Here is a 27543-nt window from a genome sequence, read left to right on the forward strand (position 1 = left end):
AAACACAATTTACTAGGATCCCCCCCCCCCACACACACACACACACACATTTCACTGTGCCTATTACAAAGATCACTTTTCCCACCTAATTTTGCCTACCATCAAATGCCTTCTTTAGAAACCTGAGACCCTGTAGTTTCTTAGGAAACAAGCAGAATAATTGTGTGAAGTACTGGCACAAAGTTATAGCGGCTAGAATATTGTTGTTGTTTTTTTACACAAGCTGCACGATTAAGTCGCTTATCGAAATGAAAAGCTGCAATTTTCAACGTGTTAAAGCATCCATATTTGTAGCCATGTTAATAACGTTTGTAAGAAACCAAACCATTTGTAAATCCGTCAAGATTTCAGCGAGATGAGAGTATTTATTTTCGTACAGATCACTCATTTTACATTAGGTTCCACAGAGCCCAAAAGAAAGCTTTCCTGTGACAAGATGGCCGCTGTGATGCCGATGGTGACTCGCCGTAAGACATCTAGCCTTTATTATGGATATCTATGGTTTCAGGTACTTAGGTGTTATCCTTACACCTATGGCACCTCGTTTATACTCGGCTAATTACTCGGGGGGTTGAACCTTCCTAATCTTAGATACTACTATTGGGCTGCTCACCTTAGGGCTTATGGCTGCTTGGCTTGGCATTGATAAGGAGGCAGAATGGGTTAATATTGAACAGAATTCACTTCGTGGAGTCTCTCTGACCACTCTGCTATTCATGGACATGGAAGCACGAAAAAATTTTAAGAAAACAAATATATGGATACAGCATACTGTCAAAATTTGGTCCACAATACAAAAAAAGTTTAGAGGAGTAATAACCATATCATGTGCAATACCTATTAAAGGTAACCCAGATTTTCTCCCTTCTAAATGGCATAATGACTTCAGTAGATGGGAAGAGAATGGATTAAAGATAATAAATCAAATTTTTGATGGAGAAACCATAAGATCTTTTTCCCAATTACGTGATAGGTTTACACTGAGATCTAATGATTTATTTAGATATTTACAATTACGACATTAAATCACAACTCATAAACACTGGGACATTGAAAAATATTTTATCAATATTATTGAACATGATATACATATTATAAAAATCATATAGCACATATTTATGGAAAGTTAATGCAGGATCAATCTGATGACACGTTTCATATCAAAAGAATGAACTGGAGTTAAATACTGTAATAAAAGATGAGATGTGGATAAATATATGTGCTAGCTGCCATAAAGGCATCAACAGCCAAATGTGGAAGGAATTTGATTGGAAAATAAAAATTAGATTCTTCAGGGTCCCACTGGTGGTTGCCAAATTTGACAGTACGTCACCACTATCACAATGCTGGAGAGAATGCGAGATGGTGGGGGACTATGTGCATATATTTTGGGAATGCCCTAAAATACAAATGTATTGTGAGAGAGTTAGAAGGGAAATTAATAAAGTTTTAGAAAGGGATATTCCAATGCAAAAAAAAAAAAAGTTAAAATTCAAATTAAATTCAAATGTAATTATATATTTTTTTTTTATCATGAATGCATAAAACCAGCACACTATGAGCATTTCTTTAAAAAGAAACTGTCAAAATATACAAATGCTTTAATTATAATAAAAATCAACAGGCCTGATACATTTTTCTTAACTTACTCAGTCTAAGAAATACCCCCACATTTTCACTCGAGTAACAGAAATCATTATAGGAAATACAATTTGCATGAATCAATATTTTAAGGAATGTATATTAATTTAAATAAATAAAGGATATTATTTGCACTCTGTGCACTATGTGTGTGTGTATATATATATATATATATATATATATATATATATATATATATATATATATATATATATATATATATATATATTCCTCACTGTGTGTGTGTGTGTATATATATATATATATATATATATATATATATATATATATATATATATATATATATATATATATATATATATATATATATATATATATATACACACACACACACACACACACACACACACACACACACACACACACACACACACACACACACACAGTGAGGAAAATAAGTATTTGGACACCCTTCTATTTTGCAAGTTCTCCTACTTAGAATTCATGGAGGGGTCTGAAATTGTCATCGTAGGTGCATGTACACTATAAGATTTTTTTGTGAAAAATCCAGAAATCAAAATGTATGATTTTTTTACCTATTTATTTGTATGATACAGCTGCAAATTAGTATTTCAACACCTGAGAAAATCAATGTTAATATTTGGTGCAGTAGTCTTTGTTTGCAATTACAGAGGTCAAACGTTTCCTGTAGTTTTTCACCAGGTTTGCACACACTGCAGGAGGGATTTTGCCCAACTCCTCCACACAGATCTTCTCTAGATCAGTCAGGTTTCTGGCCTGTTGCTGAGAAACACAGAGTTTGAGCTCCCTCCAAAGATTCTCTATTGGGTTTAGGTCTGGAGACTGGCTAGGCCATGCCAGAACCTTGATATGCTTCTTAAAGAGCCACTCCTTGGTTATCCTGGCTGTGTGCTTCGGGTCATTGTCATGTTGGAAGACCCAGCCTCGACCCGTCTTCAGTGCTCTAACTGAGGGAAGGAGGTTGTTCCTGAAAATCTCGCAATACATGGCCCATCCTACATCCTCTCCTTAATACAGTGCAGTCACGCTGTCCCATGTGCAGAAAAACACCCCCAAAGCTATCACCCCCATGCTCCACAGTAGGGATGGTGTTCTTGGGACAGTGCTTCTTCCTCCAAACACGTTTAGTGGAATTATGACCAAAAAGTTCTATTTTGGTCTTATCTGACCACATGACTTTCTCCCAAGACTCCTCTGGATCATCCAAATGGTCATTGGCAAACTTAAGATGGGCCTGGACATGTGCTGGTTTAAGCAGGGGAATCTTCCATGCCATAATTTCAAACCATGACGTCTTAGTGTATTACCAACAGTAACCTTGGAAACAGTGGTCCCAGCTCTTTTCAGGATTTGACCAGCTCCTCCCGTGTAGTTCTGGGCTGATTTCTCACCTTTCTTAGGATCATTGAGACCCCACGAGGTGAGATCTTGCATGGAGCCCCAGTCCAAGGGAGATTGACAGTCATGTTTAGCTTCTCCCATTTTCTAATGATTGCTCCAACAGTGGACCTTTTTTCACCAAGCTGCTTGGCGATTTCCCCGTAGTCCTTTCCAGTCTAGTGGAGGTGTACAATTTTGTCTCTAGTGACTTTGGAAAGCTTTTTAGTCTTGGCCATGTTAGTAGTTGGATTCTTACTAATTGTATGGGGTGGACAGGTGTCTTTATGCAGTTAACGACCTCAAACAGGTGCATCTAAATTAGGATAATAAATGGAGTGGAGGTGGACATTTTAAAGGCAGACTAACAGGTCTTTGAGGGTCAGAATTCTAACTGATAGACAGGTGTTCAAATACTTATTTGCAGCTGTAAATAAAAAGACAAGGAATACATAGTTATAAATAAAAAATAAAAAAAAATAGTTAAAAAATCATATATTGTGATTTCTGATTTTTTTTTTTTTTTTTTTTTTTTTGTTGATTATGTGTCTCATATGTACATGCACCTATGATGACAATTTCAGACCCCTCCATGATGTCCAAGTGGGAGAACTTGCAAAATAGCAGGGTGTTGAAATACTTATTTTCCTCATTATATATATATATATATATATATATATATATATATATATATATATATATATATATATATATATATATCACAAGTCATGAGTGACTTGTGATCAATCACAATTAATCTCTAATCAACATGGGTATGGACAAATATGCATTCTTTATGTATTTAACCATACCAGAGATGTTTTTTTCAAAGAACTAGTTCATGTCTCTTAAGACCAAGCTTAAAAATTCAGAATAAGTCGTGATTTCTCTCATTTTAAGAATATAAATAAAGGCAGTTTAATTCTGAAGAGGGCACAGTTTAATTCTGAACAGGGCAGCAGCAGGGTCTGCCTGCTGCTGCTGCTGCCTGCCTCAGTGTTTGTAGCTCTGTATAGCTGTGTTTGAATCTCTTTTTGATATTTTTTCTTTGTTATTTACACTACTAAATATAACTTACTCATCACCATATAGTGTTTAATATAGCCTATCAATTTAAATTTGACATTAATAGCTTTTTATCTAAATCACTACCACACGTTAGCTTTTCGCTAGCCTGGTAGCTTTCCATCCCGGAATCCGAGTTCTTTTCTGAGTTCTTTAGACAACTGTGGTGAGTTGTATTATTAAAAAAACTCCATCAGACAACTGTGGTAAGTTTTGGATTCATCAACAAATACGGTAAGCCATGTCTTCTTCTCCTGTCATTGTCACCTGCACTGCATGCTACATGTTTAGCATATCTATCTCTGTTGGCGAACAGGGCTTCACATGTGATAAATGTAAGGAATTAATCAGGCTGAAGGAGAAGATTTCAGATTTACAGACACGCATCCAAGCTTTATGTGAGAGTAGTGAGAATGTAACAGCTTTAGATACTGCTTTGGATGCAACTAGCTTAGTGAGCACTCATTGTTTGGTTCCGGCTGAGGCCGCGCAGCAGGGCTGGGTGACGATGAGAAAGAATAGTCGCGGATCAAAAAACTACTCTTCCGTTTCGATTAGAACATCAAACAGGTTCTCCCCACTCAGTGACGCACCCACTGAGGATCCTGTTGAAAGTGCCCTAGTTATTGGCGATTCTATTACACGAAAGTGAAAATATAGAAACCAGCCACCATAGTTACATGTTTACCGGGAGCCAGAGCGCCTGACATCAAAGCAAATTTAAAAGTGCTGGCTAAAGCTAATCGTAAATTCTCTAAGATTATTATTCATGTTGGCACTAATGATGTTCGACTTCGACAGTCGGAGATCACCAAAATTAACATTAAAGAGGTGTGTAAACTCGCAAGTACGATGTCAAAGGCTGTATTTTTCTCTGGTCCTCTCCCTGCTAAAAGGAGTGATGAAATAGTTAGTAGATTATCATCACTCAATGGCTGGTTGTCTAAGTGGCGTCTGCAAAATAACATAGGGTTCATAGACAATTGGAAAAGTTTTTGGGGCAGACCTGACCTGTTGAAGATAGATGGCATTCATCCCTCCTGGGCTGGTGCTGCTCTTCTCTCTAGTAATTTGGCACATAGTCTTAGAGCTAAACCTTGACTCACTGGGGCCCAGGTCAGGAAGCAGACAAACTGGCTAAACCAACGTCCGCTAGCTATGTCATGTCACCAAAGTCAGCTAAATTCCAGCACATAGAGACTCTTTCACCTAGATATTATCACATAGAGACTCTGTCTGTTCCCCGAATTAGTAAATACAAAAAACCATCAAAACCATTCAACAGTAAAAATTTAATTGATGTCCAACAAATAAACAACAGATATAATTCGAATGAACAATTGATAAAGCTTGGGTTGCTGAATATTCGATCCCTTTCTCTAAAAAGCGCTTATTGTCAATGATATGATTATAGATCATAACTTAGAAGTTCTATGTTTGACAGAAACCTGGCTAAAACCTGACGATTACATTACTTTAAATGAGTGCACCCCCCGAGATTATTGTTATAAACATGAGCCACGTCTGAAAGGTAAAGGGGGAGGTGTTGCTGTAATTTATAATAATATTTTCAGTATTACTCAGAAGTCTAGTTTCAAATATAATTCCTTTGAGGTTTTGGTGCTTTATGTAACGCTGTGTAGTGTAAATGATAAATCCCGTTTGACATTTGTGTTGGCTACTGTATACAGGCCACCAGGGCACAATACAGACTTTATCAGAGAATTTGCTGGTTTTGTATCAGAGTTAGTACTGGCTGCATACAAAGTACTAATTGTTGGTGATTTTAATATCCACGTAGACAATGAAAAAGACGCATTGGGATTGGCATTTAGAGACATTATAAACTCTATTGGAATTAGACAACACGTATCGGGACCCACTCATCACCTTAATCATACTTTAGATCTAATAATGTCACATGGAATAAATGTTGATACTGTTAAAATTCTGCAGCAGAGCGATGACATCTCAGATCATTACCTAATATCATGTATACTTAATTTACCTAAGGCTGCGACTAAAGATTGCTTTGTACATAATCTTCCTCATCAGTTCCATCTCCTCAGCATTACAGATAGCCAAGAGGAACTTGATGCTGCAACAGAAACTATTGATTCTCTCTTTACTAGCACTTTAGACATAGTTGCTCCCCGGCGCTTAAAGAAGATTAAAGCAAATAATCCAACACCGTGGTACAACGAGCACACTCGGGCGCTTAAAACAGCAGCCAGAAAAATGGAGCGCAGCTGGAAGAAAACAAAACTGGAGGTTTTTCGCAATTTGTGGAAAGAGAGCATGATGGCATATAGAAAGGCCATAAAAACTGCCAGATCTGCTTATTTCTCAACTCTTTTAGAAGAAAACAAACACAACCCTAAGTAATTATTTGATACAGTGGCTAAACTATCAAAAAATAAAGCTTCAACTTCTGATGTTTGTAAAAAACACAGCAATAATGACTTTATGAACATCTTTACTAGTAAGATTGATAATATTAGGAATAAAATTATAAGCATGCAGCCGTCTACTACATTATCACTTCAGACAGAGCATTGTAGTGTCACTGAGGAAAAATTACACTCATTCACTGCTATAGGAGGAGAAGAATTGGCTAACTTGTTAAATCATCAAAATCAACAACATGTATGCTTGACCCTATACCAACTAGGCTATTAAAAGAGATACTTCCAGAGGTCATAGATCCTCTGCTTATTATTATTAATTCATCCTTGACATTAGGATATGTACCGAAAACTTTTAAGTTGGCTATAATTAAACCACTTATTGAAAAAATGCAACTTGGTCCTGGAGAATTAGTCAATTACAAGGCCAATCTCGAATCTACCGTTTCTATCAAAAATACTAGAAAAGGCTGTGTCTTCACAATTATGTTCCTTTTTAGAAAGAAATGGTATATGTGAGGATTTCCAGTCAGGATTTAGACCGTATCATAGTACTGAGACTGCTCTAATTAGAGTTACAAATGAATTACTCTTATCATCTGATCGTGGTTGTATCTCTCTATTAGTGTTACTCGATCCTAGCGCTGCATTCGATACTATCGATCACATTATTCTTCTGAATAGAATCGAAAATTATGTTGGCATTAGTGGAACTGCTTTGGCATGGTTTAAATCGTACTTATCTGACCGTTATCAGTTTGTAGCAGTAAATGAAGAGATGTCACATCGATCACAAGTTCAGTATGGAGTACCGCAAGGCTCAGTGTTAGGACCGCTGCTCTTCACCCTGTATATGCTACCACTGGGAGATATCATTAGGAAGCATGGCGTTAGTTTTCATTGTTATGCTGACGATACTCAGCTCAATATTTCCTCACACCCTGACGAAACCTACCAATTCACAAGAGTAACGGAATGCATAGATGATTTAAAAAATTGGATGAATAGTAATTTCCTGCAACTTAATTCAGATAAAACTGAATTTTTAATTATTGGACAGAAAAGCTCGACAAGTAGTAACCTAGAATACTGTCTAACACTTGATGACTGCTCTGTCAAGCCCTCGCGTCAGTGAGGAACCTGGGTGTGCTCTTTGATACCAATCTTTCATTTGAAAGCCACGTTTCTAGCATCTGTAAAACCGCATTCTACCATCTTAAAAATATATCTAAATTACGGCACATGCTTTCAATGCAAAATGCTGAACAGTTAGTACATGCGTTCATGAGCTCAAGGTTAGATTATTGTAATGCTCTACTGGGTGGTTGCCCTGCTCGCTTAATAAACAAACTCCAGCTAGTCCAAAATGCAGCAGCTAGAGTTCTTACTAGAACCAGGAGGTATGATCATATTAGTCCAGTTCTGTCAACACTGCACTGGCTCCCTATTAAACATTGCATACATTTTAAAATCTTGCTTATTACTTACAAAGCACTCAGTGGTTTAGCTCCCCAGTACTTAAACAAGCTCTTTAACACATTATACTCCATCACGTCTATTGCGGTCTCAAAACTTTGGCCAGTTGATAATACCTAGAATATATAAATCAACTGCAGGCGGTCGATCCTTTTCCTATTTAGCACCTAAACTCTGGAATAGTCTTCCTAGCATTGTTCGGGAAGGAGACACACTAAAAACACATCTCTTTACTATGGCATACACATAGAACATTTTTAACTTTCATTATTCAAATAAATTGACTGATTGTTAGGCTGCATTAACTAGGTCAGCCGGAACCAGGAAAACTTTCCATAGCACCTAATGTACTCGTTACATCATAAAAAGAGTGGCATCCACACTAATGTTAGTCTCTCTGTTTTTCCCGAGGTTTATCCCGGATTTGGGTCCTGTCCGGATTGGATGGTGGACCTGCCTGGACATGACCAACGTATCCTGGAGTGTCTGCTGAGCCGTGTCAATTGGTGTCTCCTCCGAATTTGCCTCACCGGCACGTCATGCTCAAAAAAACCATCTCAGGCGCAATAACTCCGATCTTTCATGTATTCATACTCTTGTGTAATCGACGTCCCATCCTAAATAAACCCGTCTCTTGAATAACATGTACAAATATAGAATACTACAAACAATCAACCAATACAAAAAAAAACAGAACAGAAACAGAGCTGATGGTGAACAGAAACAGAGCTGATGGTGGAAGTCTCTGTTAGCTCCGCAGCACACTGTGGTCCACTCCATGTTTTAAATTTCTCCCAGCGGCAGTGTCCTGATGATGTCGTCGAGGCATGACTGCTGAAGACCAGATGATGGGTCTTCATGACGATTCAGACGGTGGGGATCGCCGCAGCACCATGCAGGAGGCAGACAAAGTTCTCCGGGCACTTCTGTGGACACACCGGGGTCGGCCGCAATGCAAGACGGAACAGCGGCGCAGCCGAGAAGCGGAACATCCCAACATCATGCCGGACGCCGATGACGCTGACCCGGATGACGCTAGACCGGTGCAAACTTCAGCCACCATGCAGCTCAAGCCCGAGGGAGACCACCAGTGAGCAGCCGCGGTGAGCAACATCAAATGTCCTTCAAACCAGAACCAACCGCAGCAATTCAAACATAAACATCAGAGAAGCGGTGGAAAACGGCGAACGGTGAACAACGTCCTCTCAGTGGCTGCCAGCAATCAGCATAAGTCCCAATTGTAGCTTTGACTGTTAGACTAGTCACAAACATAATAAAATATAATAAAATCTAAATCTAATAGTACAGTAACATGATTTGTGGGTGAAGAAGCGGCGAACAGACAACGCCAGTGTCCTCTCCCCCACGTTGCATAGCAACCAAACCAAAATATTATAGTGTGGCCCCTTTAAGAGATGCACGTTCCCTATTGAACTGCCGGTATTTTGTGTGTGTGTCTGCGCACAGAACTATGCCACGATTCATGTGAACAGTGTGAAGAACACGGACTTGGGAGCGCTCTTGGTCAGAAAAGTAGCCTGCGTATTTGTTTCAGCCAGTTGTAATGTATAGTTCAATAAAACGCATGTATCAATCAATCAATCAACTTTATTTATACAGCGCTTTTACAATCACGATTCTGTCAAAGCAGCTTCACAGTGTCAAGCAGGATAATATTGCAACAAAATTAGATTTGGCTGTACAGTCGTACTGGAGAAAACAGTGATGTTATCAGCTTATTTTCATTTATCATATAGCTACAATGTTGGCATATCAGTATTATAGTTTATAGAATTAAATAAAACCTAATTCATAAATTTTATTTGTATAATTAGTTGAATAACTTTAATCATAATTTTAGTGTCCCCAACTGAGCAAGCCAAGCCAAAAGCGACAGTGGCAAGGAACCAAAACTCCATCAGGGCATGATAGAGAAAAATAAACCTTGGGAGAAACCAGACTCAGTCGGGGTGCCAATTCTCCTCTGGCCTATTAACACACCGTGTAAGATTATTATTCTGGCAACCTTACAGGTCAGAAATCATATTATATCTGAATATTCAAAATTTCAGGGTATCAAGGAAGAGACGGATTTATTTAGGATGGGGGCGTCGATTACACAAGAGTATGAATACATGAAAGATCGGAATTATTGCGCCGGAGACGGGGTTTTGAGCATGTCGTGCCGGTGAGGCAAATTCGGAGGGGACACCAATTGACACGGCTCAGCAGACACTCCAGGATGCGTTGGTCATGTCCAGGCAGGTCCACCATCCGATCCGGAGAGGGCCCAGATCCGGGATAAACCTCGGAATAAACAGAGAGACTAACATTAGTGTAGATGCCACTCTTTTTATGATGTAACGAGTACATCAGGTGTTATGGGAATTGTTCCCGGTTCCGGCTGACCTAGTTAATGCAGCCTAACAATCAATCAATTTATTTGATTAATGAAAGTTAAAAATGTTCTATGTGTATGCCATAGTAAAGAGATGTGTTTTTAGTCTAGATTTAAACTGACAGAGTGTGTCTGCTTCCCGAACAATGCTAGGAAGACTATTCGAGAGTTTAGGAGCTAAATAGGAAAAGGATCGACCGCCTGCAGTTGATTTAGATATTCTAGGTATTATCAACTGGCCAGAGTTTTGAGACCTCAATAGACGTGATGGAGTATAATGTGTTAAAAGCTCGCTTAAGTAGCGGGGAGCTAAACCATGTAGTGCTTTGTAAGTAATAAGCAAGATTTTAAAATGTATGTGATGTTTAAAGCTACACTGTGTAACCTTTTTTTAGTTTATTCTTAGCTAAAATCACTTAGTTCTTTCAAAAATATATGTGCTCATTAATGTATATTTACTTCTTTCAAGTAATAATGTATTCTCGTAATTTTATAATAAACCATTGAAAATACATACGTGTTAGGGGTTCGGATGGCGGTCACCATGTTGCTCCTCCATATTGAAAGTACATTTGACAAAGAGGGACATACCCGTAAATTCAAGCTTCGCTTTTCGCATTTTTACACTCGATGGCACTGTGTCGCATGTGAAGAGGAGGATTGCTTGAGGCTGCTATATGATGATGGAGGATCACTCTTAAGCCTCTTTCACACTGCACGTCGGACCCGCAATATTCCCGGAACATTGCCGGGTCGCCTTCTGTGTGAAAGCAACCACGTCCCGGAATTGATTACCGAATTCGACCCGGGTCGGGGACCTAGTAACATTGCGGGATATGTATCAGAGTCGCCAAGGAAGCGGAAAAGACAATTAAGACGGCAACGGTCAACGGTCTCAGACAAAAGTAAATATTGGAGTGGCCTTTCCAAGATGGAAAGAGCTCATGAGAAGCAACGATTTTAAAAAGGATGCAGACGTTGCCTGCTTTCTTCTCGATAGGTAATATTAATTCAGCCTATTTGTGTATATTGGAAGTTTTATTGTTGCTTGGCTAATTATATCATAGTGTGCTGTGCATAACGCTAGAACGACGTCTATGATAGTTTTCCTCGCGTCAATGATGAAAAAGTATTGTTCCCTTTCAGTCGGTCACGTTCGACGTACGTCAGAACTGAACCGACGAATGGGATCTTACTTTAGAGACCAATCCTACTTCGAGCATCTAACAACGAGCCAATGAAATTTGGCATGCGATCACGCATTCCACGCTCCGCCCCGCAGCGCGGGTATAAATAGGAAGTGGAATGGTAGATCAGCGCTTTCTACTTCGGAGCCGAGCAGTGCTTACTGTTTCCTACGAAGAGTGTCTGACTACGAGTCAAAGAGTGTTGAGTGAGAGAGTCTGCCAGTGCGGGTGATACGGCGCGTCAGTGAGAGACCGTCTGATCAGTGATCAAGCGATCTAAAGGAGCTTGTTGGTTCGCTGAGCGTTCCCATACAAACTGTTGGTTCGCTGAGCGTTTCCCATACAAACTGTTGGTTCGCTGGGCGTTACACACACACAAATACACATCACTGAGAGCTCACACAGGCTTGCAGAACGAACTGTGTGGAGCCGCGGTCATCTCCCTGAGTGCTTCAGCACACTAAAAGAGCAGCTTTCCATTCACAAAAGAGCAACACGGTTTGACCCTGCGTCTTTTTCAAGATGTCATTCAAACCGTGTATTCCTGGTATGCAACTGTTTCCTGTCCTCTTTGACGGCCACGAGCGCATGTGAGATTGCGATCGTGGGTGATTCATGTTCTGGTAAAAGAACATGGTCACGTCGGCGCGTTGTTCGTCTCCCCCTTCTCATAAAGGGCTCGAGTGTTCAGCGCGCCGTGTGCCGTCGAGCGGCCGGCTGACAGCGGTGGTTGTCACGACAACCGGCGCGCGTCAGTCGGCGCTCTAGATGCGCGGTCGAGACTATGAAACCTCAGATGGGGTCGAGTCCCTTCGCCTATCCCCCGATCTAGTTCATTTCTAGTGTTACTGGAAAAGGGCTACTTTGGCTGATAAGCGCTGGTGGCCTGAGGATTACAGTGGGGATTCCCCGCCGGGTAAATCCCCTCGGGCCCCCACTCCTCTAGACTCTGTTCGTGGGTGGTACGGATTCTCTCATGAGAACACGACCACGTCAGGGCATTGTTCGCCTTGCCTTCTTCATAGAGGCTTGAGCGCTCAGTGCGCTGTGTGCCGTTCTGACGGCCACGTTCACTGTCTCGCATGCCTGCTGGTAGTTGAAGGTGGAATCGCTGATCCTAAAGAGAAAAGGGCTTAGCGTTTCATTTTTGGCTCTGGCAGAGGACAGATGTCAGTTGCTGCATCGGAGAGAGGGAAATATGGAGGGTCAAAAGGGCCAAAAATGAGACAAAAAAAAAAAAAAAAAAGTATCATTGTTTTCCCTCTCTCACTGCCCTCTGCCCTGCACGCACGAGGGTAGTCCCAGCCCAGGGGTTGTGCAGGAACTGCGTGCGGTGTTGGACCTCGCCCTATGGGCGACGAAAATCACTGCACGCTCCCTGGGTCAGGCGATGTCCACACTAGTGGTCCAGGAATAGGGGGCTAACCTGGCAGATATGCGCAAGAAAAGCCTGTCTGTCGGGCTGGCCTCCTCGGCGGCACCATCGAGAACTTTGCCCAGCAGTTCTTGGTGGCCCAAGAGCAGACGGAGGCGTTGCACCAGGGTGCCGACGACCAGCTGCTCGGTCGTCGGTCGCAGCGCCTCTGCCGGCTCGTCGCCGAGGGCATACCCTCCTGCGTCCGCCTCCACCCTGCTAGAGCCGAGCAGCAGCCTCCACTGGAGGAGCAGGGTGCCGGACGCGAGGGACGCCCAACCCGTCCAGGGCCCGCTAACCGGCAGGCAAGCGCAAGGGGACGCGGCCCTGAGACGGGCCGGCTAGGGAGAACAGGAGCTGCTCGGGGGAGACGATGTTCGCATCCCTCCCCCACCCCCCCGGAGGAGGACCGGGGGGCCCTGACTGGTTTCGGTTCTGCCACTGGCTCTCCGGAGTCCAGCGGTACCCACATTTTAAGAGCAGTTTCCTCTCTCTCTGGGCCCCAAGAGGGTCAGGTTGGCAGTGTGCGACGCCCACGGGCCTTGTCACTCCTTTCCTACCCTCCCGTCGCCAGGGGGCAGTTGTGTGGGCCTCGAGGACGCCCCCGGGCCTTCTCACCCACACACTTCCTCTCTCGTGAGCACTCAGTCAACACTCCGGGCCGCCCACGGGCCTCCCGGGTCGGGGCTGAGTGCTTCACTTCCCTGCCTCCGGGCAGTGGGCAGCAGAGTGGGCTCCGAGGACGCCTCCGGGCCTTCTCACCCACTCTCTGTCCAAGCCAGGAGTGCTCAGGCAACACTTCGGGCCGCCTCCGGGCCTCCCGAGTCGGGCCAGAGTACTCCGCTTCGCTGCCCCACCCCGGGCATGTCTGTGGTGCGGTTGGTCCCGCTTGCACGGTCTCTGGGGGCCTGGCTAGGTCTCCCCGGGCCGTCTCGCTGGCTCATCCGTACCATCAGACTCGGCTACGCGATTCAGTTCGCGCGCCGGCCGCCCAAGTACAGGGGCATCCTCTTCACCTCCGTGCGAAGCAGCGATGCTCAGGTCTTGAGGTCAGAGATCGAGGTCCTACTGGCGAAGGACGCGATCGACCCGGTTCCTCCAGCCGATATGAAGACGGGGTTCTATAGCCCCTACTTCATTGTGCCCAAGAAAGGGGGTGGGTTACGGCCAATCCTGGACCTGCGAGTTCTGAATCGGGCCCTGCACAAGCTCCCGTTCAGGATGTTGACGCAGAAACGCATTTTCCAATGCATCCGTCCCCAGGATTGGTTTGCAGCGATCGACCTGAAGGACGCGTACTTCCATGTGTCTGTTCTCCCTCGACACAGACCGTTCCTACGCTTTGCGTTCGAGGGGAAAGCATATCAGTACAAGGTCCTGCCCTTCGGGCTGTCCCTGTCGCCCCGCGTCTTTACGAAGGTCGCGGAGGCAGCCATTGTTCCACTCAGAGAACGCGGCGTTCGGATTCTCAACTACCTCGACGATTGGCTGATCCTAGCCCAGTCGAAGGACCAGTTGTGCGAACACAGGGACCTGGTGCTCAGTCACCTCAGCCAGTTGGGCCTTCGGGTCAACCGAGAGAAGAGCAAACTCTGTCCCACACAGAGGATCTCTTATCTCGGTATGGAGCTGGACTCGGTCAACCGGACGGCGCGCCTCACCGAGGAGCGAGTCCAGTCGGTGTTGAACTGCTTGAATATGTTCAAGAGCAGGACAGCGGTCCCACTGAAATTCTTTCAGAGGCTCCTGGGGCATATGGCATCTGCAGCCGCGGTCACGCCGCTCGGATTGCTTCATATGAGACCGCTTCAACGCTGGCTCAATGGCCGAGTCCCGAGGTGGGCGTGGCAGAGCGGTCAGTACCGGGTCCCAGTGACTCCTTACTGCCGCCAAACCTTCAGCCCGTGGTCCAGCACTTCGTTTCTCCGGGCCGGGGTGCCCCTAGAACAAGTGTCCAGGCATGCTGTGCTATTCACGGATGCCTCCACCACAGGCTGGGGGGCCACGTACAACGGGCATGCAGTTGCTGGTCTGTGGACGGGGCCGCAATTGCATTGGCATATCAATTGCCTCGAGTTACTGGCAGTACATCTGGCACTCCGCCGCCTCAAGGGGCCGCTGCGTGGCAAGCATGTACTGGTCTGTACGGACAGCACCACGGCCGTTGCGTACATCAACCGTCAGGGTGGTCTACGCTCCCGTCGTCTGCTCCAACTCGCCCGCCACCTCCTCCTGTGGAGTCAGAAGCAGCTGAGGTCGCTTCGGGCCATTCATGTCCCTGGTGTGCTGAACCAGACAGCCGACGAGCTCTCTCGTCAGCCGACACCTCCGGGAGAGTGGCGACTCCACCCCCAGGCGGTCCAGCTGATATGGGACCAGTTCGGAGCCGCACAGGTCGACCTGTTTGCCTCTCCGGACTCGACCCATTGCCAGTGGTACTATTCCCTGACCGGGGGTACCCTCGGCACAGATGCACTGGCGCACAGCTGGCCCCGGGACCTACGCAAGTATGCGTTTCCCCCAGTGAGCCTTCTTGCACAGACTCTGTGCAAGGTCAGGGAGGACGAGGAGCAGGTCTTGTTAGTTGCGCCGTATTGGGCCAACCGGACCTGGTTCCCAGAACTCACACTCCTCGCGACAGCCCCTCCTTGGCCGATTCCCCTGAGGAAGGACCTTCTTTCTCAGGGACGGGGCACACTATGGCACCCGCGTCCAGACCTCTGGAATCTTCATGTCTGGTCCCTGGACGGGACGCGGAGGTTCTAGATGGACTACCACAAGCTGTCGTAGACACCATCGCTTCAGCTAGAGCCCCTCTACGAGGCGCCTCTATGCGCTGAAGTGGAACCTGTTCGTTGAGTGGTGCGCTTCCCGCCGGGAAGACCCCCGAAGGTGTTCGATCAGTGTCGTGCTTTCCTTCCTGCAAGATGGGTTGGAGAGAAGGCTGTCTCCCTCCACCCTCAAGGTATATGCTGCAGCAATAGCAGCGTACCATGATGTAGTAGAAGGTAAGTCCGTGGGGAAGCACGACCTAATCGTCAGGTTCCTCAGAGGTGCGAGGGACTAAATCCTCCTCGTCCATCCTCGATACCCTCTTGGGACTTAGCTCTAGTGCTCCGAGCACTTCAGAGCCCTCCCTTCGAGCCTTTGGCGTCTTGTGAGCTGAAAATCTTGTCAATGAAGACAGTGCTCCTGACGGCATTGGCCTCGATCAAGAGGGTAGGGGACCTGCATGCACTTTCGGTCAACGAATCGTGCCTAGAGTTCGGGCCAGGTAACTCTCACGTTGTCCTGAGACCCAGGCCCGGATATGTGCCCAAGGTTCCTACCACTCCCTTCCGGGATCAGGTGGTGAACCTGCAAGCGCTGCCTTCGGAGGAGGCAGACCCAGCCCTGGCTTTGCTGTGTCCGGTCCACGCTCTTCGCGCTTACGTTGACCGGACCCAAAGCCTTCGGACCTCAGAGCAACTCTTCGTCTGTTACGGAGGCCAGCAGAAGGGAAAGGCTGTCTCCAAGCAGAGGTTAGCCCACTGGATAGTGGATGCTATAGTCTTGGCCTACCAGTCCCAAGACGTCCCTTGCCCGTTCGGTGTAAGAGCTCACTCCACTCGGAGTGTTGCTTCTTCCTGGGCGCTGGCTCAAGGCGCCTCGCTGACAGACATATGTAGAGCTGCGGGCTGGGCGACACCTAACACGTTTGCTAGATTCTATAGCTTACGTGTAGAGCCGGTATCTTCCCGCATCCTCGCCCCCAGTGGCCAGGAGCGCTAAGTGCCCGTTCTAAGTGTCGGCTTGCGAAACGCCACTCCCGCCCTCTGGGCCGGATACGTGCGTCTATTGTCTCCAGTTGTGTTCCCCGGGAAACCGGCTAACCCTGTCGAGCTCCTCCGTCACCCCTCCGGTGTCAGACGTTGCGGACCGTCTGACGCCAGGCCTGCACCCGTATGCTTGTGAAACGTGGCTGTAGGCTGGGTTCCATATGTAGCGGTTCCCTCACGGCAACCCCATATGTGTATTCTTCCACGGTATCAGCTACCCTTCGGGCTAGCCCCGTGTCTTTCCCTCGACAGAGCCCGCTCTGTCGTCTCTGGGCGTGTTCTTTCCCCCCTTCAATCAGGCTGGAACCACCCCAGAGACTGCCATATGTTGCACTACCCTGCCAGGTTAGTCCTTATGTGTATTCTGCCACCTCTCCTTCCCTGAAGGACGTGGCCACGCAGCGTCCCCTCTCTCTCAAATACGAGGTAGGCACGCTTTCCCAGCGTTATCCAGTAGTCATTCTGTGTGGGTCTTGCAGAAACAGCAGTGACTGTACTCCCTGCTTGGAGCCCTGACTTCCGTACCATACTAGACGGTGCAGTGCGCTCAAGCAGGACGCTGGAAGGGCCAGCATCCTGGCGTTTTCCATAGGGATCCCATTCGTCGGTTCAGTTCTGACGTACGTCGAACGTGACCGACTGAAAGGGAACGTCTCGGTTACGTATGTAACCCTCGTTCCCTGAAGGAGGGAACGGAGACGTACGTCCCGTCGCCAGATGCTGTGCTTCCGCTGGGAGTCCGGTCACCTTTCGGCTCCTCAGCAGAAAAAGCGCTGATCTACCATTCCACTTCCTATTTATACCCGCGCTGCGGGGCGGAGCGTGGAATGCGTGATCGCATGCCAAATTTCATTGGCTCGTTGTTAGATGCTCGAAGTAGGATTGGTCTCTAAAGTAAGATCCCATTCGTCGGTTCAGTTCTGACGTACGTCTCCGTTCCCTCCTTCAGGGAACGAGGGTTACATACGTAACCGAGACGTTTACCTTATAACATAAATCCGTGTTCTATGACGAATAACATGAGATTAATATTTTAATTGCATTATAATTTGTTTGCCTTACGCTAGTGATGTCTTACAATATACAGAATAACGATAGCACTGATAAAAGTTACTTTACTAAGATTAGCTTGCATTCATCTGGGAACCTGATAGCTGATGTTAGCAATGAAATGGTAAAAAAATAACGAAAACATAAAACTATTATTCATTTTACATAGATTAATTTGATCATAGATCATTTGGCAAATTAAATAACTGCAAATTATAATAGTTTTCAAAAGTAACCTCATCACTTGAAGTAACACTCACCGAAAAGGTCGAACTGGAAGCCATGACTAAATTGGCCACCGTAGGAGTTGAAACGAAATCGAAATTGAGAGGAACCGAAACTATTATTCACTGGATGGTCATATATCTTTTCACCACTAGATGGGGGAAAATATCACACAGTGTAGCTTTAATAGGGAGCCAGTGCAGTGTTGACAGAACTGGACTAATATGATCATACTTCCTGGTTCTAGTAAGAACTCTAGCTGCTGCATTTTGGACTAGCTGTAGTTTGTTTATTAAGCGAGCAGGGCAACCACCCAGTAGAGCATTACAATAATCTAGCCTCGAGCTCATGAACGCATGTACTAACTGTTCAGCATTTTGCATCGAAAGCATGTGCCGTAATTTATATATTTTTAAGATGATAGAATGCGGTTTTACAGATGCTAGAAACGTGGCAAGAGATTGGTATCAAAGAGCACACCCAGGTTCCTCACTGACGACGAGGGCTTGACAGAGCAGTCATCAAGTGTTAGACAGTATTCTAGGTTACTACTTGTGGAGCTTTTCTTTCCAATAATTAAAAAAATCAGTTTTATCTGAATTAAGTTACAGGAAATTACTATTCATCCAATTTTTTATATCAGCTATGCATTCCGTTAATCTTGTGAATTGGTAGGTTTCGTCAGGGCGTGAGGAAATATAGAGCTGAGTATCGTCAGCATAACAATGAAAACTAACATCATGCTTCCTAATGATATCTCCCAGTGGGAGCATATACAGGGTGAAAATCAACGGTCCTAACACTGAGCCTTGCGGTACCCCATACTGAACTTGTGATCGGTGTGACATCTCTTCATTTACTGCTACAAACTGATAACAGTCAGATAAGTACGATTTAAACCATGCCAAAGCAGTTCCACTAACGCCAACATAATTTTCGATTCTATTCAGAAGAATACTGTGATCGATAGTATCGAATGCAGCGCTAAGATCGAGTAACACTAATAGAGAGATACAACCACGATCAGATGATAAGAGTAATTCATTTGTAACTCTAATTAGAGCAGTCTCAGTACTATGATACGGTCTAAATCCTGACTGGAAATCCTCACATATACCATTTCTTTCTAAAAAGGAACATAATTGTGAAGACACAGCCTTTTCTAGTATTTTTGATAGAAACGGTAGATTTGAGATTGGCCTGTAATTGACTAATTCTTTAGGATCAAGTTGTGGTTTTTTAATAAGTGGTTTAATTATAGCCAACTTAAAAGTATTCGGTACATATCCTAATGTCAAGGATGAATTAATGATATTAAGCAGAGGATCTATGACCTCTGGAAGTATCTCTTTTAATAACCTAGTCGGTATACGGTCAAGCATACATGTTGTTGATTTTGATGATTTAACAAGTTTGGCCAATTCTTCTCCTATAGTAGTGAATGAGTGTAATTTTTCCTCAGTGACACTACAATGCTCTGTCTGAAGTGATAATGTAGTAGACGGCTGCATGGTTATAATTTTATTCCTAATATTATCAATCTTACTAGTAAAGAAGTTCATAAAGTCATTACTGCTGTTTTGTTTACAAACATTAGAAGTTGAAGCTTTATTTTTGATAGTTTAGCCACTGAATCGAATAAATACTTAGGGTTGTGTTTGTTTTCTTCTAAAAGAGTTGAGAAATAAGCAGATCTAGCAGTTTTTATGGCCTTTCTATATGCCATCATGCTCTCTTTCCACAAATTGCGAAAAACCTCCAGTTTTGTTTCCTTCCAGCTGCGCTCCATTTTTCTGGCTGCTGTTTTAAGGGCCCGAGTGTGCTCGTTGTACCACGGTGTTGGATTATTTGCTTTAATCTTCTTTAAGCACTGGGGAGCAACTATGTCTAAAGTACTAGTAAAGAGAGAGTCAATAGTTTCTGTTGCAGCATCAAGTTCCTCTTGGCTATCTGTAATGCTGAGGAGATGGAACTGATGAGGAAGATTATGGACAAAGCAATTTTTAGTCGCAGCGGTTATCGTCCTGTCATATTTGAAGCGAGGGGATGGCTTTGCAGCCTTAGGTAAATTAAGTATACATGATATGAGGTAATGATCTGAGATGTCATCGCTCTGCTGCAGAATTTTAACAGTGTCAACATTTATTCCATGTGACATTATTAGATCTAAAGTATGATTAAGGTGATGAGTGGGTCCCGATACGTGTTGTCTAACTCCAATAGAGTTTAGAATGTCTCTAAATGCCATCCCAATGCGTCTTTTTCATTGTCTACGTGGATATTAAAATCACCAACAATTAGTACTTTATCTACAGCTAATACTAACTCTGATACAAAGCCAGCAAATTCTTTGATAAAGTCTATATTGTGCCCTGGTGGCCTGTATACAGTAGCCAACACAAATATCAAACGGGATTTATCATTTACACTACACAGCGTTACATAAAGCACCAAAACTTTAAAGGAATTATATTTGAAACTAGACTTCTGAGTAATACTGAAAATATTATTATAAATTACAGCAACACCTCCCCCTTTACCTTTCAGGGTGCGTCACTGAGTGGGGAGAATCAATCAATCAATCAACTTTATTTATATAGCGCTTTTACAATCACGATTGTGTCAAAGCAGCTTCACAGTGTCAAACAGGGTAATATTGCGACAAAATTAGATTTGGCTGTACAGCCGTACTGGAGAAAACAGTGATGTTATCAGCTTATTTTAATTTATCATATAGCGACAATGTTGGCAGATCAGTATTATAGTTTATAGAATTAAATAAGACCTAATTCATATATTAATTAGAGGGGAGAACCTGTTTGATGTTCTAATCGGAACGGAAGAGTGGTTTTTTGATCCGCGACTATGCTTTCTCATCGTCACCCAGCCGTGCTGCACGGGCTCAGCCGGAACCAAACAATAAGTGCTCACTAAGCTAGGCGCATCCAAAGCAGTAGCTAAAGCTGTTACATTCTCACTACTCTCACATAAAGCTTGGATGCGTGTCTCTAAATCTGAAATCTTCTCCTTCAACCTGATTAATTCCTTACATTTATCACATGTGAAGCCCTGTTCCCCAACGGAGACAGATATGCTAAACATGTAGCATGCAGTGCAAGTGACTATGACAGGAGAAGAAGACATGGCTTACCGTATTTGTTGATGAATCCAAAACTTACCACAGTTGTCTGATGGAGTCTTTTTAATAATCCAACTCACCACAGTTGTCTAAAGAACTCAGAAAACAGGAGACCCGGATGCCGGGATGGAAAGCTACCAGGCTAGCGAAAAGCTAACGTGTGGTAGTGATTTAGATTAAAAGCTAGTAATAGGGATGCACGATATTATCGGCACGACATCGGAATCGGCCGATAAACGCTTAAAATATAAAAATCGGCATCGGTCGATATGAAAACATTATGCCGATATGCCTTGCCGATATGATAACGTGTTGATCTGCGCCTGCAATAACTCACGTGTGCAAGGAGTGCTACAGCGATAAGACCATGTCAGCACTGCAGTCATTCTTCAAGTGAAAACAAGAAAATACATTGCATGTACAGTGATTTATATTGACTGTTTTTAAATGCTGCCTTGAATTTCTGAATGCACGTACAGAAGGACGTGACCGTCAGCAGCAGATTTGCCACGTTTTCACAACAAAACTAGCCCAAAACAAGCCCAATCGCGTCTCCCCAGTCCCACTCTCTAGAGCGTGAGGCAGCCTCCACAGCAGCAGAAGCTCCTCCAGGTCCTAGTGCCCTCCCGCCAGACCGCTATATATTTATACATGTAGTGGGTGCGCTGTTGTTACAATAATACAATGAAAAGTAGAATACACAAATAAATTGAAGTTACTTCTTGTTCTGAATAAACAAATCAGTAATGATGTCATAAATCACAAGCATGACACTTGTAAATTAAATACTTTTATATACAGTGTATTAATCTGTAATACAATTTTACGAAATGGATGATGAAAAATAATCCAAGGAGCTCTACAATAATTGTAGAATTAAAAGACAGCATCAATGGATGTCATGCCACCCCCACTTCATGTGCACAAACGTTAAATCCAAAAATACAATATTTAGGTTACAGCTGCATCTGGGGTGAAAAATTACTGACTTTATTATTGTTATTTTCAGAGCTTTTAATATACTCTTATCATAAAAAGAACTTTATTAACATTTATTTATCTTCAACAAGAATCCTTTTAGTAAGGATACCTCAGAAATCTGAAACCAGAATGAAAAAAAATAGTTTTTGCTCAAAATGGTGTTGTTTCCAAACAAAGGGAAAAAATAAACATATATCGGCATCGGTATCGGCATCGGCCAAAATGAGCTGAAAAATATCGGCATATCGGATATCGGCAAAAATCCAATATCGTGCATCCCTAGCTAGTAATGTCAAATTTAAATTGACAGGCTATATAAAAATATATGGTGATTAGTAAGTTATATTTAGTAGTGTAAATAACAAAGAAAATATATCAAAAAGAGATTCAAACACAGCTATACAGAGCTACAAACACTGAGGCAGGCACTAGCAGCAGGCAGACAGACAGGAGCAATCGATCAGGAACAAACTTACATGTACACTTACATGTACTGTAAGTAGTGATGATGATGTTAATGATTTATCTGAGCGAGAGTAGGCTTGCAGTGCATCGCGCTCAGACTGCAGAAACTGTGCTCAGTGAAAAAACACACTTTTCTTTCGACCTGGAGTCTAATAAAAGTTAAGCATAAAATATGGTAGCTTATGTAGGCTATAACTGCACTTGTTTCAGAGTAATGTTATTGTTAACCATTTTCTTTATATATAACTTTATATAATATATATATATATATATATATATATATATATATATATATATATATATACAGTGCCCGCCACAATTTTGGCACCCCTGTTAAAGATGTGGTCGTGGACTTCTAAAAATTCTCCTTTTTTTTAAACAACATAGAACCCAAATACAAAAAAGGAGAAAAATCCAACCTTTTATTTAAGTACATTACTTTGGTGGTAAAAAAAAATAAAAATAAAAATCACAAATTTAGAAGAAAAAAAACTTGAAATCATGTGTCCCACAATTATTGGCACCCATAACAATTCCTCTGAAAAATGTAATTTTTTAAAAAATATATATTTTTCTGTAGTTGGTAAAGTTGGTCAGGGTATATAGGAACTTTTAATTAGTAATTCATGTCTTCCTGTTTCCCTGGGATATTTTTGGCCCTGTGACACAGAGGCCAAATTCTCTATTTGTCAACATGGCAAAGACAAGCGAACACACCATTCAAGTAAGGCAGATGTGTCGACCTTCATAAGTCAGGCAATGGCTACAAGAAAATAGCCACTCGCCTTAACTTGCCCATATCTACAGTCAGAGCAATCATTAAGAAGTTTAAAACAACTGGAACAGTGACAAACAAGGCTGGAAGAGGTCTCAAGTTTATCTTGCCACAACGCACAGTGAGGAGGATGGTAAGAGAAGTAAAAAAAAATGTCCTAAGCTCACTGTCACAGAATTGCATCAAAGAGTGGCATCTTGGGGTCACAAAGTCACAAAGGTAAGATGAAATATGCAAATTTTTTAAGATTTGGTTTTCATGAGCTGTATGCCAAAATCATCAGTATTAAAGCAATAAAAGAACTGAAATATTTCAGTTGGTGTGCAATGAATCTAAAATATATGAAAGTATATATATATATATATATATATATATATATATATATATATATATATATATATATATATATATATATATATATATATATATATATATATATAGATTTGGCCACTCCTTGTTCCTACCATCTCTCTGATGGACTTGTTTTGTTTTTGAAGCCTAATAATGGCCAGTTTGACTTGCATGGAGAGCTCTTTTGAATGCATGAACCATGAGTACACAGCAGTAGATTCCAAATGCAAATACCACACTTAGAATCAATCAACCAATCAATCAGTCAGCTTTATTTATATAGCGCTTTTACAATGGAAATTGTTTCAAAGCAGCTTCACAGTGTTAAACAGGACAATATTGCAACAAAATTTTATTTGATAGAATCAACTTGTGACCTTTTAACTGCTTAAAGGACAACTCTGGCGAAAAATGAACCTAGGTGTAAGTTACACATGGTTACCGAGTAAATCGTTCTCTGGGATGTGTTTTCATGAAAATCGAATGTAAAGAGTTTTATTTCTAAAAACAGATTAGCTTATAATGCTTGTATAGGGCACAGATTAAGTTCAATTAAATCACTAGTTAATACCACTAACAAAGCTTTTTAGAGATAAAACTCTCTATATTCGATTTTCATGAAAACACATCCCAGAGAACAATCTACTCGGTACCCATGTGTTAATTACTCTGAGGTTCATTTTTCAACAGATTTGTCCTTTAATTGATGAAAAAATAGCGCACACCTATCTATGAAACAGCTTTTGATTAAATTGTCCAATTACTTTTGGTCCCTTGAAAAATGGGGGATGACTACTTCCAAGATATGTAATTCCTAAACCCTTCCTCCATTTTGGATGTAAATATCCTAAAATAAAACCTGAGAGTGTACACTTTCAGCCCATATCCATTAAACAACCATAGCTTGAATATGTTTAGGTAAATACCTGAAGAAGAAAAATATTTTCAAATATATGTGTCCAAATATATATGAACCTAACTGTACTTGAGGTAACCAGTGTATCTAAACCAATACAGGGCTCCAGACTACGACTTTTAAGTTTTTTTGTTTTTTGCAACCAAAAATCTTAATTTGCGAGTGATATTTTTGCTGAGATCGCCATTGGCGACCATTTTGTGATAGGTAGCCCATCATCATCTTTTGTGGTGTTGACGTAATAAAATGAGACGACACGCAGCAAAGTTACAGCATGAGAGAGATCGAAAGCGACGGAGACGTGTCAATAAATGAACATCCAAGTACTGTAAAAGTACAGAAAGGCAGTTACAGGGTTGCCTACACTGATAAGGCCCCAAGTCTTGAATTAACCTGCCATTTTCTATCCACAACAATTTATGACAAATTTCTACTTACGTTTCATGAGTGCCAAAAAAGAAGATGGGAAACTTTATATTTGATGGTTTGACAGCTCCTTCTGGAATCTCATCAATCTGAAATTGAAGATTGTGTAAAGCAAAAAACTGTGTGTAAACATTTAAAAGCAAAGCACTAAACATTAATCAGACATGACATTTGACTATAACAAACAAACAAATGAATAATAATAATAATAATAATAATAATAATAATAATAATAGGAATCTTGATTATTTAGTTGTGTTTGCTCACCCTTGCAGGCCAGTGGGGATAACCCTTCATCTTTGCGAAAATCAAATCACCAGGTTTGAAATCCTGAGCCATGTCAAGACAGATGGATAACCTCCTTTGGGACACATCAAAACATTTACATTATTTGTACCTTAAAGGAACACACTGACTTTTTGGGACTTTGGCTTATTCACCGTATCCCACAGAGGTGGATAAGTCCATACATATCATTTTCATTTCTGTTCATCCCATAACTCTTTCTGAAGCACCCACTGTTACCCTAGTTTAGCACAAAGACAGGAAGTAAAGGCTCCAGCTACTGCTCAAAAAGTGACAAAATATAATCCCAACATTTTCCTATTTACATGGTGTGATGTGTATAGTAACATCGTGTACAAATCACAAGGTTACATAAGACACAGCCATCTTATAAACCTATACATACTGGGGGAAGCATTAAGAAAATGAATAGGATCAGTTTTGATTTTTAAGCTGAAAAGGCGGCTACACGTCACAGCAGCGGCTCCCACGCTACATATAATGCTAGAGCCTATATATAAACTCTAGTTTAGAGTGTTACATACTAAACTAAAAGAAAGTTTATCATATTTTCTGGATAGTATAATCATTACCATACTTTCACCGAAACTGATTAATTAAAGCAAGTTTGAATGGGTAAATCTTCTTTTTTTTTTTGACATTTTCTTTTCTGATATACTCCAGTTCTTGTTAAAATACACTACACAGGCTTCTTGTGTGAATTTTGGGCACTTTTTGTGCAAATTCATATTTATTTTGTCCATTAAAAGTGTACTTTCACTTTAATTGAGCATCAGCAGCGCAGTAAAAATAGGCTCGCCGCCGAAACCCCCACTTCACTGCTTCTCACGCGACGCTCCTGCTTGATGCTCACGCGCTGCTCCTGCTCACGCTGCTCCTGCTGAATGTGAATGCATTCATTGATTAACATAAGCGCCGAAAAAAAGATGTGCTGCTCACGCTTGCGGTGTGAAACGGCAATAATATTTAAAGATATAATATAGGAGATCTGTGTCCAAACAGGTCCTGGTCATATAATTAGAATATCAACTAAAAGTTTATTTATTTCACTAATTCCATTTAAAAAGTGAAACTTGTATATTATATTCATTCATTACACACAGACTGATATATTTCAAATGTTTATTGCAGACTCAATGATAAAACATTTGAGGAGTGATTGAGAATTAGAAGCATCAGTGTTGTTCAGTGAGTTTTGCACTGGAATTAATGATAACTACATTTACAACAACTTTGTGTTATTTTATTACTTTGAAATTACCGTAAATCCTCAAATAAAGACAAGGGCCCTTTATTTACTTGAACTGCCGACGGGAACTGGCTTTTATTTGAAGCAGGCTTTTATTAGGGGCAGGCCTATATTTCTAATTCCATCTGTTTGGAAAATAATTGCTTTAAATAAACGGTTTTAAATTAATAGCGAATAAAAGCGATGGCGTTACAGTGGAAAGAAGTCATTGATTTTTTAAGAAACATGCAAACATATCGCCCTTTACAACAACGGCCAGAAAGGTGACAAAGCAATTTCGGTCAGAATTACTGTAGCCTAATCGGTGACCACCATTGAGACTGTTTGAAAATTGTGTATTCCGTGCTTCATTTTTATATAGGTTGCATGAGGTTATTTTAGCCTACTAACCGGACTCATCTCTTCATATAAATATTATTGTCTAATTTAAAAATGATTTAGTTGATTTCATTATTTTTCTAACCCAACTAATGACGCATCTGCGCTTTCTATAGCCTGCGTGAGGGAAAAAAAGCTTCCATCCACTTGAGAATAGTTGTGACCTTTTTTATTTTACTAAGGTATATCTATTTCAATAAATATTTGTTATACTTAAACTATAATTTCATTATTTTATATAGGTTGCATGAGGTTATTTTAGCCTACTAACCAGACTCATCTCTTTATATAAATATTATTGTCTAATTTAAAAATTATTTAGTTGATTTCATTATTTTTCTAACCCAACTAATGACGCATCTGCACTTTCTATAGCCTGCATGAGGGAAAAAAAGCTTCCATCCACTTGAGAATAGTTGTGACCTTTTAAATATTTTTTATTTTACTACGGTATATCTCTTTACATAAATATTTGTTATACTTAAACTATAATTTCAT

General features: G+C 42.0%; 1 protein-coding gene across 3 annotated transcripts in view; it reads right to left on the bottom strand.

The window, feature by feature from the left end:
- psip1a (PC4 and SFRS1 interacting protein 1a) overlaps nucleotides 1-27543 on the bottom strand; it is a 99677-nt gene that overhangs the window by 53961 nt on the left and 18173 nt on the right. For all 3 annotated transcript variants that reach the window (XM_067441590.1, XM_067441589.1, XM_067441591.1), the window contains exons 2-3: nucleotides 25380-25473; nucleotides 25125-25201 (exon numbers count right to left, since the gene is read on the bottom strand). In XM_067441590.1, coding sequence (XP_067297691.1) covers nucleotides 25125-25201; nucleotides 25380-25451 — 149 coding nt within the window. In that variant the 5' untranslated portion in view covers nucleotides 25452-25473. The remainder of the gene's footprint in view (nucleotides 1-25124; nucleotides 25202-25379; nucleotides 25474-27543) is intronic.

Source organism: Pseudorasbora parva, chromosome 4, assembly GCF_024679245.1.
Source record: "Pseudorasbora parva isolate DD20220531a chromosome 4, ASM2467924v1, whole genome shotgun sequence".
Classification (NCBI taxonomy): Eukaryota; Metazoa; Chordata; class Actinopteri; order Cypriniformes; family Gobionidae; genus Pseudorasbora; species Pseudorasbora parva.